At 44.0% G+C, this 12796-nt stretch overlaps 4 protein-coding genes across 6 annotated transcripts in view; 2 read left to right on the top strand and 2 right to left on the bottom strand.

The window, feature by feature from the left end:
* Nucleotides 1–2049: 2049 nt before the first annotated feature.
* On the top strand, nucleotides 2050–4501 carry LOC111672881 (calpain-1 catalytic subunit-like). 2 transcript variants are annotated; one of them, XM_023430457.2, is made up of 4 exons: nucleotides 2054–2355; nucleotides 2435–2548; nucleotides 3127–3185; nucleotides 3293–4501. In XM_023430457.2, exons 1-4 carry the CDS (start codon nucleotides 2316–2318, stop codon nucleotides 3317–3319), a joined length of 240 nt encoding a protein of 79 aa, XP_023286225.1. In that variant the 5' UTR covers nucleotides 2054–2315; the 3' UTR covers nucleotides 3320–4501. The 2 variants fall into 2 exon arrangements, with proteins under 2 accessions (XP_023286224.1, XP_023286225.1); XM_023430456.2 differs by lacking the exon at nucleotides 3293–4501 and having other exon boundaries at nucleotides 2050–2355; nucleotides 3127–3236.
* A 276-nt stretch (nucleotides 4502–4777) lies between these two features.
* Nucleotides 4778–5796, bottom strand: mrps28 (mitochondrial ribosomal protein S28). The gene has a single exon (XM_023430455.2). The coding sequence runs from the start codon at nucleotides 5710–5712 to the stop codon at nucleotides 5176–5178; it is 537 nt and encodes a 178-aa protein (XP_023286223.1). The 5' UTR covers nucleotides 5713–5796; the 3' UTR covers nucleotides 4778–5175.
* A 226-nt stretch (nucleotides 5797–6022) lies between these two features.
* On the top strand, nucleotides 6023–9696 carry sde2 (SDE2 telomere maintenance homolog (S. pombe)). Its single transcript, XM_087169657.1, has 8 exons — nucleotides 6023–6160; nucleotides 6809–6926; nucleotides 7026–7137; nucleotides 7366–7535; nucleotides 7830–7968; nucleotides 8128–8277; nucleotides 8579–8675; nucleotides 9015–9696. The coding sequence occupies exons 1-8, from the start codon at nucleotides 6062–6064 to the stop codon at nucleotides 9222–9224; spliced, it is 1095 nt and encodes a 364-aa protein (XP_087025783.1). The 5' UTR covers nucleotides 6023–6061; the 3' UTR covers nucleotides 9225–9696.
* A 141-nt stretch (nucleotides 9697–9837) lies between these two features.
* Nucleotides 9838–12796, bottom strand: part of mtif2 (mitochondrial translational initiation factor 2) — a 7849-nt gene continuing 4890 nt past the window's right edge. For both annotated transcript variants that reach the window (XM_023430454.2, XM_087169656.1), the window contains exons 10-14: nucleotides 11605–11857; nucleotides 11394–11534; nucleotides 10639–10803; nucleotides 10370–10510; nucleotides 9838–10060 (exon numbers count right to left, since the gene is read on the bottom strand). In XM_023430454.2, coding sequence (XP_023286222.1) covers nucleotides 9891–10060; nucleotides 10370–10510; nucleotides 10639–10803; nucleotides 11394–11534; nucleotides 11605–11857 — 870 coding nt within the window. In that variant the 3' untranslated portion in view covers nucleotides 9838–9890. The remainder of the gene's footprint in view (nucleotides 10061–10369; nucleotides 10511–10638; nucleotides 10804–11393; nucleotides 11535–11604; nucleotides 11858–12796) is intronic.

The raw sequence follows: 12796 nt of genomic DNA, 5'->3' as shown, positions 1-12796 counted from the left end.
ACGTCATAATATAGTAAGGCATAAAAAGTCATAAAAACGTCATAATATAGTAAGGCATAAAAAGTCATAAAAAGGTCATAATATAGTAAGGCATAAAAAGTCATAAAAACGTCATAATATAGTAAGGCATGAAAAGTCATAAAAAATGTCATAGTTTATTAAGGCATAAAAAGTCATAAAAACTACATGTATAGTAAGGCATAAATAGTCATAAAAAGGTCATAGTGTAGAAAGGCACAAAAATGTCATAGAATAGTAAGGCATACAAACATCATAGTGCAGTAAGTGATACAAAAGATATAGTTTATTGAGGCATAAAAATTCACAAATAGTCATAATATAGTAAGGCATGAATAGTTATAAAAACATCATAGTATAGTAAGGCATAAAATGTCATAAGAAAAAGACATAGTATAGTAAGGCACAAAAAGTCAAAAACGCATACAAATCTGATAGTAAGGCATAGAAACATCATAGTGTAGTAGGGAATACAAAAGATATAGTTTATTGAGGTATAAAAACTCACAAAATGTAATAGTATAGTATGGCAGAAAAAATCATAAAACATCATAGTATAATAAGGCATAAAATCAATATAGCATAGTAAGGCATAAAAAGTCATAAAAATGACATCGTATTGTAAAGCATAAAAAGTCATATTATACTAAGGCATAAGAATGTCATGAAAACAACATAGTATAGTAAGCAGAAAAAGTTATAGAAAAAACATAGTATAGTTAGGGATAAAAAGTCATCGTATAGTAAGACATAAAAAGTTATGAGTACATCATAGTATGGTTAGGCATAAAAAGTCATAGTATAGGAAGGCATAAAAGGTCATAAAAACGTCACAGTATAGTAAGGCATAAAAGCTCATATTATACTAAGGCATAAAAAGTCATAAAAATGTCATAGTATAGTAAGGCATAAAAAGTCATAGAATAGTAAGGCATTAAAAGTCATAAAAAAGTCACAGTAAGGCATAAAAAGTCATATTAAGGCATAAAAAGTCAGTAAAACAACATAATATAGTAAGTCATAAAAAGTCATAGTATAGTAAGGCATAAAAAGTAATTAAAAAAATCATAGTATAGTTAGGCACAAAACATCATAGTAAAGTAAGGCATAAAAAGTCACAAAAATGTCATAGTATATTAAGGCATAAAAAGTAATAAAAAAAATCATATTATAGTTAGGCATAAAAAATAATAGTATAGTTAGGCATGAAAAGTCATAAAAACGTAATAGTATAGTAAGGCATAAAAAGTCATAAAAACATAATAGTATAGTAAGGCATAAAAAGTCATAGTATAGTAAGGTATAAAAAGTCATAATATAGTAAGGCATAAAAAGTCATAGTATTGTAAGTCATAAAAACTCATAAAAACGACATAGTATAGTAAGGCATAAAAACATCATAGTATAGCAAGGCATAAAAAGTCATAGTATAGTAAGGCATAAAAACATCATAGTATAGCAAAGCATAAAAATTCATAAAAATGACATAGTATATTAAGGCATAAAAAGTCATAAAAACTACATGTTATAGTAAGGCATAAAAAGTCATAGTATTGTAAGGCATAAAAAGTCATTAAAAAAATCATATTATAGTTAGGCACAAAACATCATAGTATATTAAGGCATAAAAAGTCATAAAAACGACATAGTATATTAAGGCATAAAAATTCATAATATAGTAAGGTATAAAAAGTCATATTATAGTAAGGAATAAAAAGTCATGAAAACGACAGTATAGTAAAGCATAAAATGTCATAAAAAGTCATAGTATAGTTAGGCACAAAACATCATAGTATATTAAGGCTTAAAAAGTCATAAAAACTACATGTTGTATAGTAAGGCATAAAAGTCATATTATACTAAGGCATTAAAAGTCATAAAAACGACATTGTATAGTAATACACAAAAATTAACACAAGTAAACATAGTGAAACAACATACATTGACATTTTTCTAATGACGTTATGTACCACTGCGATATCCTTACGTGACATGAGCCTTCAGATGGTCTTCACTCTTGGAGGGCACATTGAAAACGATCTAATGTGATTTCACTCCAAATATGGTGTGAACGAGTTCACTCAGATATTGGTAGTGGTACATGTCCCTACCGTCCATATGCAAACCTACGCGCTTGCTATGAAGTGACTAGTGACTGCAGCAGGTTAATGTACTGCAGTAACGGTGAACTACAGTGGTCAGTGCTCAGTGTTTCCTGTGACCTGCTGAATGTGATGTCATGACCTGTTTCTCTGCAGGGGATCTTCAGGGAGTTTGACCTGGATAAGTCCGGGTGTATGAGCTCCTATGAGATGCGTCTGGCTCTGGAAAATGGCGGTAATTCCTCCTGAAGCTGAAAGTCACAGCGTCACTCACTCAGAGTCTTTCCCTAACCTGTGACATCCTCTGTCCTCAGGCTTCAAACTCAACAACAAGCTCTACCAGATGCTGGTCGCTAGATACGCCGACAACGAGATCATTGACTTCGACAACTTCACCTGCTGCCTGGTCAAACTGGAGGCCATGTTCAGTACGTAAGCCGGGGACCGGGTCTGAGATACTGTTGTTAGGATGAAGAACAGACTTCCTGTTGTTGTCAAACCAGATCAATGAAGCTCAAACTGTGTCACTGTGGAGCTCAATGTTTAAATGTGGATGCAGATGAAAAAGTTTTCTCTTATTCACACTAATTTTAATATGAAAATAAGACTCAGATTAAACTGATTGAACTGCAGTTCACATAGAGGTCGTCATGGTCGTGGTTCAAAGGTTGAATGGAAGACAGCAAGGTCTGACAGGTGAGGAGATCCAGGTGTTTCAACTCTGATGTTAGTTCAGTTTCTATAGACACCTGGTTCTCCTCACCTGTCAGTCAGAACTTCAGGTACCTACAGAGGTGTAGCTGCTCCCTCTGCTGGACCACAGAGTGAACTACTTCAAACACTGTGAGGTCCACACTAAATGTTACAGGTCATATTTTATTTTATTTTCATGTTCAAATGCGGTTTGATGTGTGATCTCAGAATTACAATTTTTACAGAGTGACTTGAACGCAGCACTTAGAGCTTCAGATCCAGGTTCAGGACTTCCTGTTGTGTTTGTTTTCAGAGGCGTTCCAGGAGCTGGACAGAGACGGGACAGGAACCGTGGAGATGAACATCACCGAGGTACAAAGAACCAGACGAAACCAGAAACTGGTTTAACAGTCAGACCCAGTTACTGAGGCGTTCACAGTCTGTAGGTAAACTCAGTGTCCACTGTGCTCTCTCCTCAGTGGCTCTACATGACCATGTGTGGATGAAGAACTTCCTGCTGCTGAACTTCAAGTGCCTCCAACAGGAAGATCAACACAACAGCTGATTACCAACCTGAGCATGAACACACCACTGCAGCTCCACCACACTGCTGCACAGCACTGCGGTTCTACAGTACTACCACATTACTGCAGTACTACTGCAGTACTACTACAGCACTGTAGCGCAGCAGTGCCGTGCTGCTCTGTGCTCAACAACATCACAGTCTTCCAGTCAGTTGCTGGTTGTTGAGGATCACTGCTGCTGAGCACAAACACATGACATAAAGATGATCAAACTTATCTGAGTGAAGTCATCATAAACTTTTTGAACTAGATTTTTGCCTAATCTAAAGTAATCTAGAATCTGGTCAGTTCATGTTTTTACAATTAAAGCTTTAATTAACTTCCTGTCTCCTGCTGCCACAGGCCTGTTGGTTCCTGTGTTCTGTTGGTTCTCGTGTGTCCTGTTGGTTCCTGTGTTCTGTTGGTTCTCGTGTGTCCTGTTGGTTCTCGTGTGTCCTGTTGGTTCTCGTGTGTCCTGTTGATTCCTGTGTTCTGTTGGTACCTGTGTTCTGTTGGTTCTCGTGTGTCCTGTTGGTTCTCGTGTGTCCTGTTGGTTCTCGTGTGTCCTGTTGGTTCCTGTGTCCTGTTGGTTCTCGTGTGTCCTGTTGGTTCCTGTGTTCTGTTGGTTCTCGTGTGTCCTGTTGGTTCCTGTGTTCTGTTGGTTCCTGTTTCCTGTTGGTTCTGGCAGCAGTGATCCTCCACACACTGAGCTCAGACACAGTGTGGTTTACTGCAGTAGTACTACATATTCACAGTACTACATTACTACTAAAGTACTACAGCATCACAGTACTGAAGCCTAAACACTGTAAACTCTGCTGCTGTATTTACTCACTGCCTCAGCTAGAGGGCGCTAAAACTCAGACATTATGTCCTCCGCATTTATTTATTAATGAGACTGAACCTCTCTCACATCTCCACTGCTGGATCCTGATTGTCTCACCTCCACCTGCAGGGGAGAGGGATGTCCGCCTGTGAGTCAGAGCTCTGGGTTAACTTTCCCTAAAGTACACTGAAGGCCTCATGAGGTGTAGGCAGGTGATGGAGGCGTTCAGGTTCAGCTTGGTCAAACAAACACTGATGTAGCAGCTTCATGTTTTAACTTAATAAAGAAACAGATAAAGATTTTGTCTCTGTGTCTGATTTACACTGAACTCAACACCAACATCATGTGCCCACACCTGTTCACACTGTTTCTGCCAGGTCAGGTGATGTTAAGAGTAAAGCTCAGAGGAAACATTTGGTCATACATGCATCAAAAGTTTGAGAATAACATCATCTTCTTATTTTAATAAATAAGATTAATATTAGGTTTGTATGACCACAGGATACGGAGGCACAAAGACTTCAAAATTAAATCAATATCTAAATAACTGATCACATGGATAAAATATGACTGAAATTTGTTTAATTATTTTCATATTTTTATTTCCCACTGACTTTTATTTCCATCATGTGACTTCACACAAAACATTTTATTGTTTCCAGGCAGAAATGAACTTGTGTTCAAGTGACGCTGGTCATGAACTGTTTACAGACTATGTATTATTTTAATATCTATAATATCTATAACAGCTGGTCCTCACAACAGACCCTCCGTCCAGAGTCCAGACTCAAACCTCACACAGTTCCTGAGGAGTCAGTGCGTATTGAAACATCCGCTCAGTTCTCCCGCCTCCAGTTTATCCTAAACAACACAAACACAGATGTTCTGCTTCCTCCAGCCTCAGACCTGCTGCTGCCAGACTCCCTTTAAAAAACCTCTGTTTTTCTTTAGCGGGGTCTGACGGTCTGTCCGCTCAGGACCGTCCCTCCACCGGGCCCAGCAGGACGGCCTGGGCCTCCAGCAGAGTGGTGTCGGTTTTGGCCCCCAGGAAGCGGGCTGTGAGCTCCAGGTCCTGTAGCCGCAGACGGACTCTGCTTCCCCGCTGCAGCTTCTCCCCTCCGTCCTTGGGCCGCCGGCACACACAGTGGAACTTCCCGCCGAAGTCGATGTACAGGTCGTCCTTGACCACGTGGAAGATCCTCCCGACCACCACTTTGTCCCGGGACGGTCCCATCTGGATATACGGGGACCGGCGGAGGAGCGAGGCGAAACTTTCGTCCCTGCTGGAGGAGGAGCCCCCCGGGCCGCCCTTGTCGCTCGCCGCCTCCCGCCGGAGCTCCGACTGCAGGTCGAAGGCAGCAGCGAAGCCGGATCTGGGTCTGTCCGAGGGGGGCTGGTCACCGCCAGAGGCACCGCTGGAGTCTGAGCTGAAGGAGCTTCTGATGAACCTACAGGAGGTGAACCAGAGTCCATACCTGGTCCGGGACACGACCGTCCACAAGGCCGCCATGTTGTCCCTCAGTCACTCGAGCAGGAAGGCCTTTCAACTTCCGGTAGAGGAAAACGGTCAGCGCGCCACCTGGCGGCTCAGCTGGACACACTGCCGCGTAGCTGTTGTTAAGTCCAATAAACCTAAAGGAACAACAGCGTAAAGTCACGTGACTCGTTTCAGGTGACTTTCACCATCCACACTCAGCTCCCCTCGTGCCAATAATGTAGTTGCCAACAACCGCTAAGTGGGAGCTGCTGAATAATAATTTCTGTTGGTCTATGATAAGAGGTGGTGACGTCACCTCCCAGCGGAAGGTGGAATAAGAGATGCGCATGCGCACTGCCTTCCCATACCTTGAGAATCTAAAATGGAGGTGTGTGTGAACGCTCCGAGGCTGAGGTATAACTTGGTGTTTCCGGACGGTTCTGTGGTCAGAGATGTTCTGACCCGGTTCATTCAGCTACAGGTGAGAGACACACAAGAGCGAGGCGGGAAAACTGAAAGAATCCGCGAGGCAACGTTCGAATCCGGTGTGAGTGTCGCTGTTAGCCGCCGTGCTAACGTTAGCTAACAAACAACGACTGAACGGTTTAAACTTGTTCGATAAACTCGCCACGTCTGGTCAACAACAGGAAATATAGCGTTACCATCTTAAACTCCGTCAGAAAGCTGACGGAGTTTAAGATGGTCTTCTTATTGACTCTTTTCAGAAGTGGAAACTTTACTAAAGCACTTTTACTCTCACGATACTTTTTACTTCTACTGCACTTTCAGAGGGAAATACTGTAGTGAGGGTAACACTTAGTTAGCAAAATACTATAGGTAGCATAATACCGTAATTAACATAATACTGTATTAAGTGACAGCTCCCGTTCAATGCAGACTTTACAGCAGACTCTTAAACATGAAACCAGCAGCAGTAAATACACTTGTTTTCCGGACGTCATTAAATGGATCTGTTATGCTAATTTCCAGCTCTGTCTTTTAACAAGCACCTTGTTGACATAGCGACGGACTAAAACTAGCCAAACTCTTCCCGGGAACTGTTTTAACTATCTTTGATTGAGGGTGTGTCGAATTAGCAGTGAATGTGTTTGAACCTCGGTTTCTACAGGGAGTTTCCTCTGAGGATTTCTACGTCGTCAGAAACGGTCGACTGTCAGATCTGGAGGATCCTCTGGAGCATGGAGCCGTCTATCACCTGGAGCCCCGCCTCTGTGGAGGGAAGGGAGGTGTGTCCAGGAAATACACTAATCCATCTGTTTTCACAATCTGAAGCCAATGAAACAAAACACTCAAGTGTAAGTGTGTGTCTGTGTGTGTTCATTCAGGGTTTGGCTCCATGCTGCGAGCTCTCGGCGCTCAGATCGAGAAGACGACAAACCGTGAAGCCTGCAGAGATCTGAGCGGACGGCGTCTGCGAGACGTGAACCACGAGAAAGAGTGAGTGACAGAATCATCAGAGGAGTAACCACCTGATCCTGGTTCAGACCAAACATCAGATCAGAACTCCTCTACAGGAACTTTACTCCTCTTATATTATACGTTATCTGTGGATTCACCCCTGACCTTCAGTCAGATGATGTTCAGTTTCTCAGGTCATACATTGATTCAGCTCAGAAATCCACAGACACCTGTGAATACACACAACTTCTTCTTCTGTGGCTGCAGGATGGCGGAGTGGCTGAAGAAGCAGGCGGAGCGGGAGGCAGAGAAGGAGCAGCGTCGTCTGGAGCGTCTGCAGAGGAAACTGGCCGAACCCAAACACCAGTTCACCGATCCAGAATATCAGCAGCAGTGTCACGACCTGTCGGAGAGACTGGAGGACTCAGTGCTCAAAGGTGGGGGGGTGTTAGAGGGTCCACAGGTGTGTTCAGCAGTAAGACTGAGTATGTCAGTCCTGTAAACGCTGCTGCACGACTCTGACCAAAGAAAAAACCTGGATCTGATTTTAATGCAGATCCACTGAGTCAGATCAGAAACACGTATGAACCTGAGTCGCTCCGCTCGGTCTCTGAAGGAGTCGGCGCTTTGCTCCAAACGCTGCAGAAGTAAAGGTCTTAAAGGTTTCAATGTCCAGGTCCAGACTTCCTCTGTCAGGACTCTGTGTTGACCTCACCTCACCTGTGTCTCAGGTCTCCAGGCGTCCTCCAGCAGCCAGGTGAAGGTGGACGACATCTCAGCAGCAAAGAGACCAAACTCAGACCAGAGCGAAGAACCAGAGAAGAAGAAGAAGAAGAAGAAGACGGCAGCGGCGTCAGCAGCTTGTTTCTGGTGAGTCGTTTCACTCGTTGTAAACATGAAATCAACAAGAGTCACATCAGCTGATTGATCAAAACAATCAGACGAGGAAACATCAGCTGATCACATCGACTCATTCACAGCAGCAGAGGACGAGACACAATGTTTTTAAATCTGTCGTCATGGTTACAGGACAGGGGTGGGAGAGCTGGACGGAGTGCTGAGCTCAGAGGAGGACGATGATGATGACGATGATGAGTCTCCGTCTACATCCTCCTCTAGCTGTAGAGCTGTTACCAAGGCAACGCTGAGTGAGAAGACAGAGCTTGAGCAGAGCGGCAGGTAGGGATCAGGTCCTCCTCAGACCAGAGGCCTGAACCTGGTTCAGGTGACTCTGGGTTTACCTGTGCAGGTACCAGCTCTTCGTGTGATCATTATAAACAATAAAGTTTTAATATGAGATCAAGTGAAATTCAACAGGTTAGAAGTTCAGTTACCATGGTGATTTACCTGGTAACATGAACCTGCGTCATAGGACTGAAACCCAGGGTTACCTGAAGTTACCTCAGATCCTGGTTCAGTCCAGATCCTCAGAGTGAAAACTCAGTTTATTTAAATAACGTCTGGACATCTTCTCTTCCAGCTCGTCCTCGGCTCATCAGACTGTCAGACCCTCAGAGGCCCAGAGACCTCCAGAACCTTCCAAAGCCTCAGAGTCCAGCTGTGGGTCTCAGCAGCAGGTCAGTAGTTTGTCCTCTCTCTGTTGCTGTAGTTTCCTGTGATGAGATGAGCTTGTTTTCCTCTCCAGCGTCGCCCTCCTGGTCTCAGCTCTGCTAAAGTGACGATATAAAAACTGAACGTGATGAACAAAGTGTTGAATCTCATCTGTTACTGCTTGCAGCAGGCTCCAGCCGACCAGTCTGTGGTGGACCAGTCTGTGGTGGACCAGGCTCCGGTGGACCAGGCTCCGGTGGACCAGTCTCCGGTGGACCAGGCTCCGGCGGACCAGTCTGTGGTGGACCAGGCTCAACCAGTCTGTGGTGGACCAGGCTCCGGTTGACCAGTCTGTGGCGGACCAGGCTCCGGTGGACCTGTCCTCGGTGACATCAGTCCAGCAGCTGGAGTCTCTGGGTCTGGACGTCCTGAAGGAGGAACTGATGTCTCGTGGGTTAAAGTGTGGGGGGACGCTGTCGGAGCGCGCCGCCCGTCTCTTTTCCGTCAGAGGACTAACACCAGATCAGATCAACCCGGACCTACTCGCAAAACCAGGCAAGACCAGGAAGAAGTGAAAAGGTCAGAGCTGGAGTCTCCAGGAGGAAAGACACGCCCCTCAAAGTGACATTAAAGGACCAGTCTGGTGTTTCTGACCACGATTCACAAAATGTGGCTTTTCAGCATTATCGTGGTTTCTCATTGAACAGAGTCAGACTGAAAGCTCTGAAAGCTGGAAAAAGCCACTAAGTGGTCATTGAGTTAAGTCCACCTACTGCCTTTGTCCTGAACTGAAGTCACTATGCTGAGGAAGACTGCAAGATGGCGTTGAAAGCTCTGGAAAAAGCCAATAAGTGGCCCTTGAGTTGAGACGTTTTGGTGGCAGGGTTAGGGTTAATGTTAGACTGTAACAACCAATCAGATGCTTCTTTGTGGATCCGTCCAATCAGAGACCAGCCCTTTATTTCTGTTCCACCAGTTTTATTTGATCAACTTCCTGTTTAATGTTTTTAAACCAGAAGCTTTTAATAAAATGTCTCTGAAACTAAACTGAAGTTGTTTTCTTTACCTGCACTGTTGAACTGCTCAGCTGCTGCACTGATGTACAGGTGTGTTCAGGTGTACAGGTGACTGCACACCGTCAACAATGTTTACAGTCTGTCATTAATAATTATTTACGTGACTCAGAAACATGATGCGACAGTTTATCAGTCTGAGCAGCAGGGAATGATGGGAAGGCGCCGTTAGAAGCCGGGGTTCCAGGAAGTGACCTGCGGAGAGTCCAGGTTCTCGAAACAGACGATGACATCACCTGGCCTGAAGTCCACGCCATCTTCAACCGACAGACCGCAGTCCATCCCCGTCTTCACTGTTTGAACATCGTCCTTGTGATGCTTCAACGCCAACAGAGAACCTGCAGAGAACGTCACAGAACATTAGAGGAACAGCAGGAGAACATTAGAACGTCACAGTAGCTCGACTTCAGCTGCATCACGTGTTTTAGTCTGATGATGATGATGATGATGATGATGATGATGATGATGATGATGATGATGATATCACACTGATTAAAAGTTAAAAAATAGTTTCATGAAGTTCAAACTGAATCTGATCAGTTGGATCATTTCAAACATGTGAGTCCTGCTGCTGAAACTATTAAATCTAAGACCTAGACTGTCCAGGTCCTGGTCCTGGTCCTGGTCCAGGTCCAGGTCTCACTCACCCTCCCAGACGATGTCTTGTCCTCTCATCAGTCTGAACTGGAGTCGGCGGTCCAGCAAACCTTTCTGGACCCGACATCCGGCCACAGGAACCTTCTTCTTCCCAACAGAGACTTCGAACATGGCGAGGACCGTCGCCTCACCTGGACCGGGAAGAAAGGGGGGAGGGAGTAACATGTGACAGACTTCCTGTCAGGTACGAGTCGTGTTCTTCATGTGTCTGTGGTGACCTCTGTTCTTGGGTGAGTTGCGGGGGCGTCGTTTTACTCACCGATGACGTTCTCGGACTCGAGCGGCGGCAGTTTGCTGCTCAGCTCGTCCTTCAGCTGGTCGATCAGTTTGTAGATGACGGAGTGGAGTCTGAGCGGGACACCACGCTTCGCCGCCAGCTGCTGCACAACCCTGCTGGCGCCGACATTGAAGCCGTAGATGGAACCTGGAGGGTCAGAACCAGGATCAGACTGAGCTGGACTCAGAGCTCAAACTGTCGATTATCAGTTTGTTGTTCCACAGATTATTAATGAACTATTTTAATTGATCAATTAATTTTAAACCAAAAATGTCAAAACTTCTAAAGCTTTTTGTTTTGAAAAGGTTCCTGCTCGTGTTTGTACATTTAACAACTGAAACAGGTTTAAAGAAACACAGTTCTATTCCAACAACAGATACAGGTTCTGTGTGTCCTGCTGTGACCGATCAATAACATGTCTGATTGATTAGAGGAAATGATCTCATATTTAATAATTAACACTCGGATCTTTGATATTAATAAAGATAGCTTTAAAAATAAACTTATTTTCTATTAAAGAAGAAGCCTGTGCTGAGACGTTACCACGGTGATGAACTTATTATGTGACTTTATTATAATTGACGTTAAACAACAACTGTCACTGAAACATTTTTATCATTAACTGAATCAAACTGATTTTGATTCTCAGGTGAAAGTTCAACTGTTCAGCAGAAAAAAACAGAAACCTGATCAAATCTGTGTCGGGTCGTTGACCTCTGACCTCTGACCGGTTGTACCTGCGAACGTTTCGGCCATGTTGACGTCATTCTCTGAAATGTCTCCGATGCCAAAATGAACGACCTCCAGCTCGCACTGCTGCTGAGCATCGTAACTGTCCAGGACGTTCAACATGGCCTCCACCGAGCCGTCCACGTCACCTGCAGGTCAAAGGTCAAATGTCAGTCTGCAGGAAGTGATGTCATCAGGGAGCGGCCTATGGGAGCCTACCTTTGATGATGAGCGGCAGTCTCAGCTGGTTGTCCTGCGTCCTCTCGCTCGGCCTCATGGAGAACTTGGTCTTGTTGGCTTGGTACAGAGCGGCCTTCCTCTGCCTCCAGCTCAGGTGAGAGAGCTCCGCCCTCTCCCTCCTGTACTCCTCCAGGTGAACCTTCTGTTTGACCTCGATGGCACTCTGCTCCTCCTGCAGCTTCTGCTGCTCCTCCTCCGAGCTCCTCCACTCCACCACCTCCCTCGCCCGCTGCTGCAGGAGCACCGACAGCACCACAGTCATTTCTATACAGTATATACATATACATTATATACAAATACAGGCATGTGTGACACAGGAAATGACCCCACCACAGAGGGGAGGAGAGGTCATGGGTCTTTATACACATATGTATAAATATTAATATCATATTTATGTAAACATTAATAACAAACGGAATAAAATATCAAAGCTTTGATCGTTCAGCTTCTTATTGATTGGTCACTGTGACATCATAATGTTACTTAGTCACACAGACTGTAAGTAAAGATGGACGTCGCCTCTGTGACGTCACCCACAGGTTTCTGAAGCTCAGAGTGAGCTGCTCCACTGTAGCCATCTTGGCAGTGTCTGACTCCGCCCCCTAACTCTCAGCTAATCCAAATATGGTCAAAGAGGAGGGGCATGGGTGGAGCGGAGATACTGTCACTTGTGTTTCCTGTAACCTGACCTGATCATTTTTGATTTTCATTAATTTATTGTATATTCTATTCATTAGTGCCACGGGTGCTCAGCTCCGAGCTTCTCCTCTACAGCTAGAATAGCTGAGAGGAGTCTTGATCCTGAAAGAGGTGCTATGACTTTTGGTCTTAAAATTCCAATTTTTCCCAAAGTTATTCCCAAAAAACTGGGAATAAATAAAGCATTAGGAATGCATTGGAATTTTCTTTAGAAACTCACAAAATTTCACCTTTTTTCTGAGTCACCCAGCTCTCTCATACCTGCACGTAGAAATGTGATTCAAACTATAAAACGGAGGAAAACTTCTGCTCTCTCAAAAAGACAGGAACTGTTTTTACATAACATGTAAACTTTTCAAACTGTGAGCACTCAAAGGAGGAGTGCAAATCACTTTTTCTTCAAAGTTAGAGTGAAAGTGTCAGTTGGCTAGAGTGCGTGAAGCAGTAAAAAATAACCTTTATTTTTATTTTT

Source organism: Seriola lalandi, unplaced genomic scaffold, assembly GCF_002814215.2.
Source record: "Seriola lalandi dorsalis isolate HSWRI2012SDOR001 ecotype SW California unplaced genomic scaffold, Sedor1 jcf7180002054905, whole genome shotgun sequence".
NCBI classification, from domain to species: domain Eukaryota; kingdom Metazoa; phylum Chordata; class Actinopteri; order Carangiformes; family Carangidae; genus Seriola; species Seriola lalandi.
Note: the sequence above shows the minus strand (reverse complement) of the source record. Positions and strands in the feature narration are given on the sequence as shown.

Excerpts from the sequence above, each read along its gene's own strand:
- LOC111672881 (XM_023430456.2), top strand. The coding sequence starts at position 2,316 with ATGAGCTCCTATGAGATGCGTCTGGCTCTGGAAAATGGCG. Across the intron at positions 2,356-2,434 it reads TCTGGCTCTGGAAAATGGCG|GCTTCAAACTCAACAACAAG; the intron begins GTAATTCCTCCT and ends CTCTGTCCTCAG. Across the intron at positions 2,549-3,126 it reads CAAACTGGAGGCCATGTTCA|AGGCGTTCCAGGAGCTGGAC; the intron begins GTACGTAAGCCG and ends GTTTGTTTTCAG.
- mrps28 (XM_023430455.2), bottom strand. The coding sequence starts at position 5,712 with ATGGCGGCCTTGTGGACGGTCGTGTCCCGGACCAGGTATGGACTCTGG.
- sde2 (XM_087169657.1), top strand. The coding sequence starts at position 6,062 with ATGGAGGTGTGTGTGAACGCTCCGAGGCTGAGGTATAACTTGGTGTTT. Across the intron at positions 7,138-7,365 it reads GACGTGAACCACGAGAAAGA|GATGGCGGAGTGGCTGAAGA; the intron begins GTGAGTGACAGA and ends CTGTGGCTGCAG. Across the intron at positions 7,969-8,127 it reads GCGTCAGCAGCTTGTTTCTG|GACAGGGGTGGGAGAGCTGG; the intron begins GTGAGTCGTTTC and ends TCATGGTTACAG.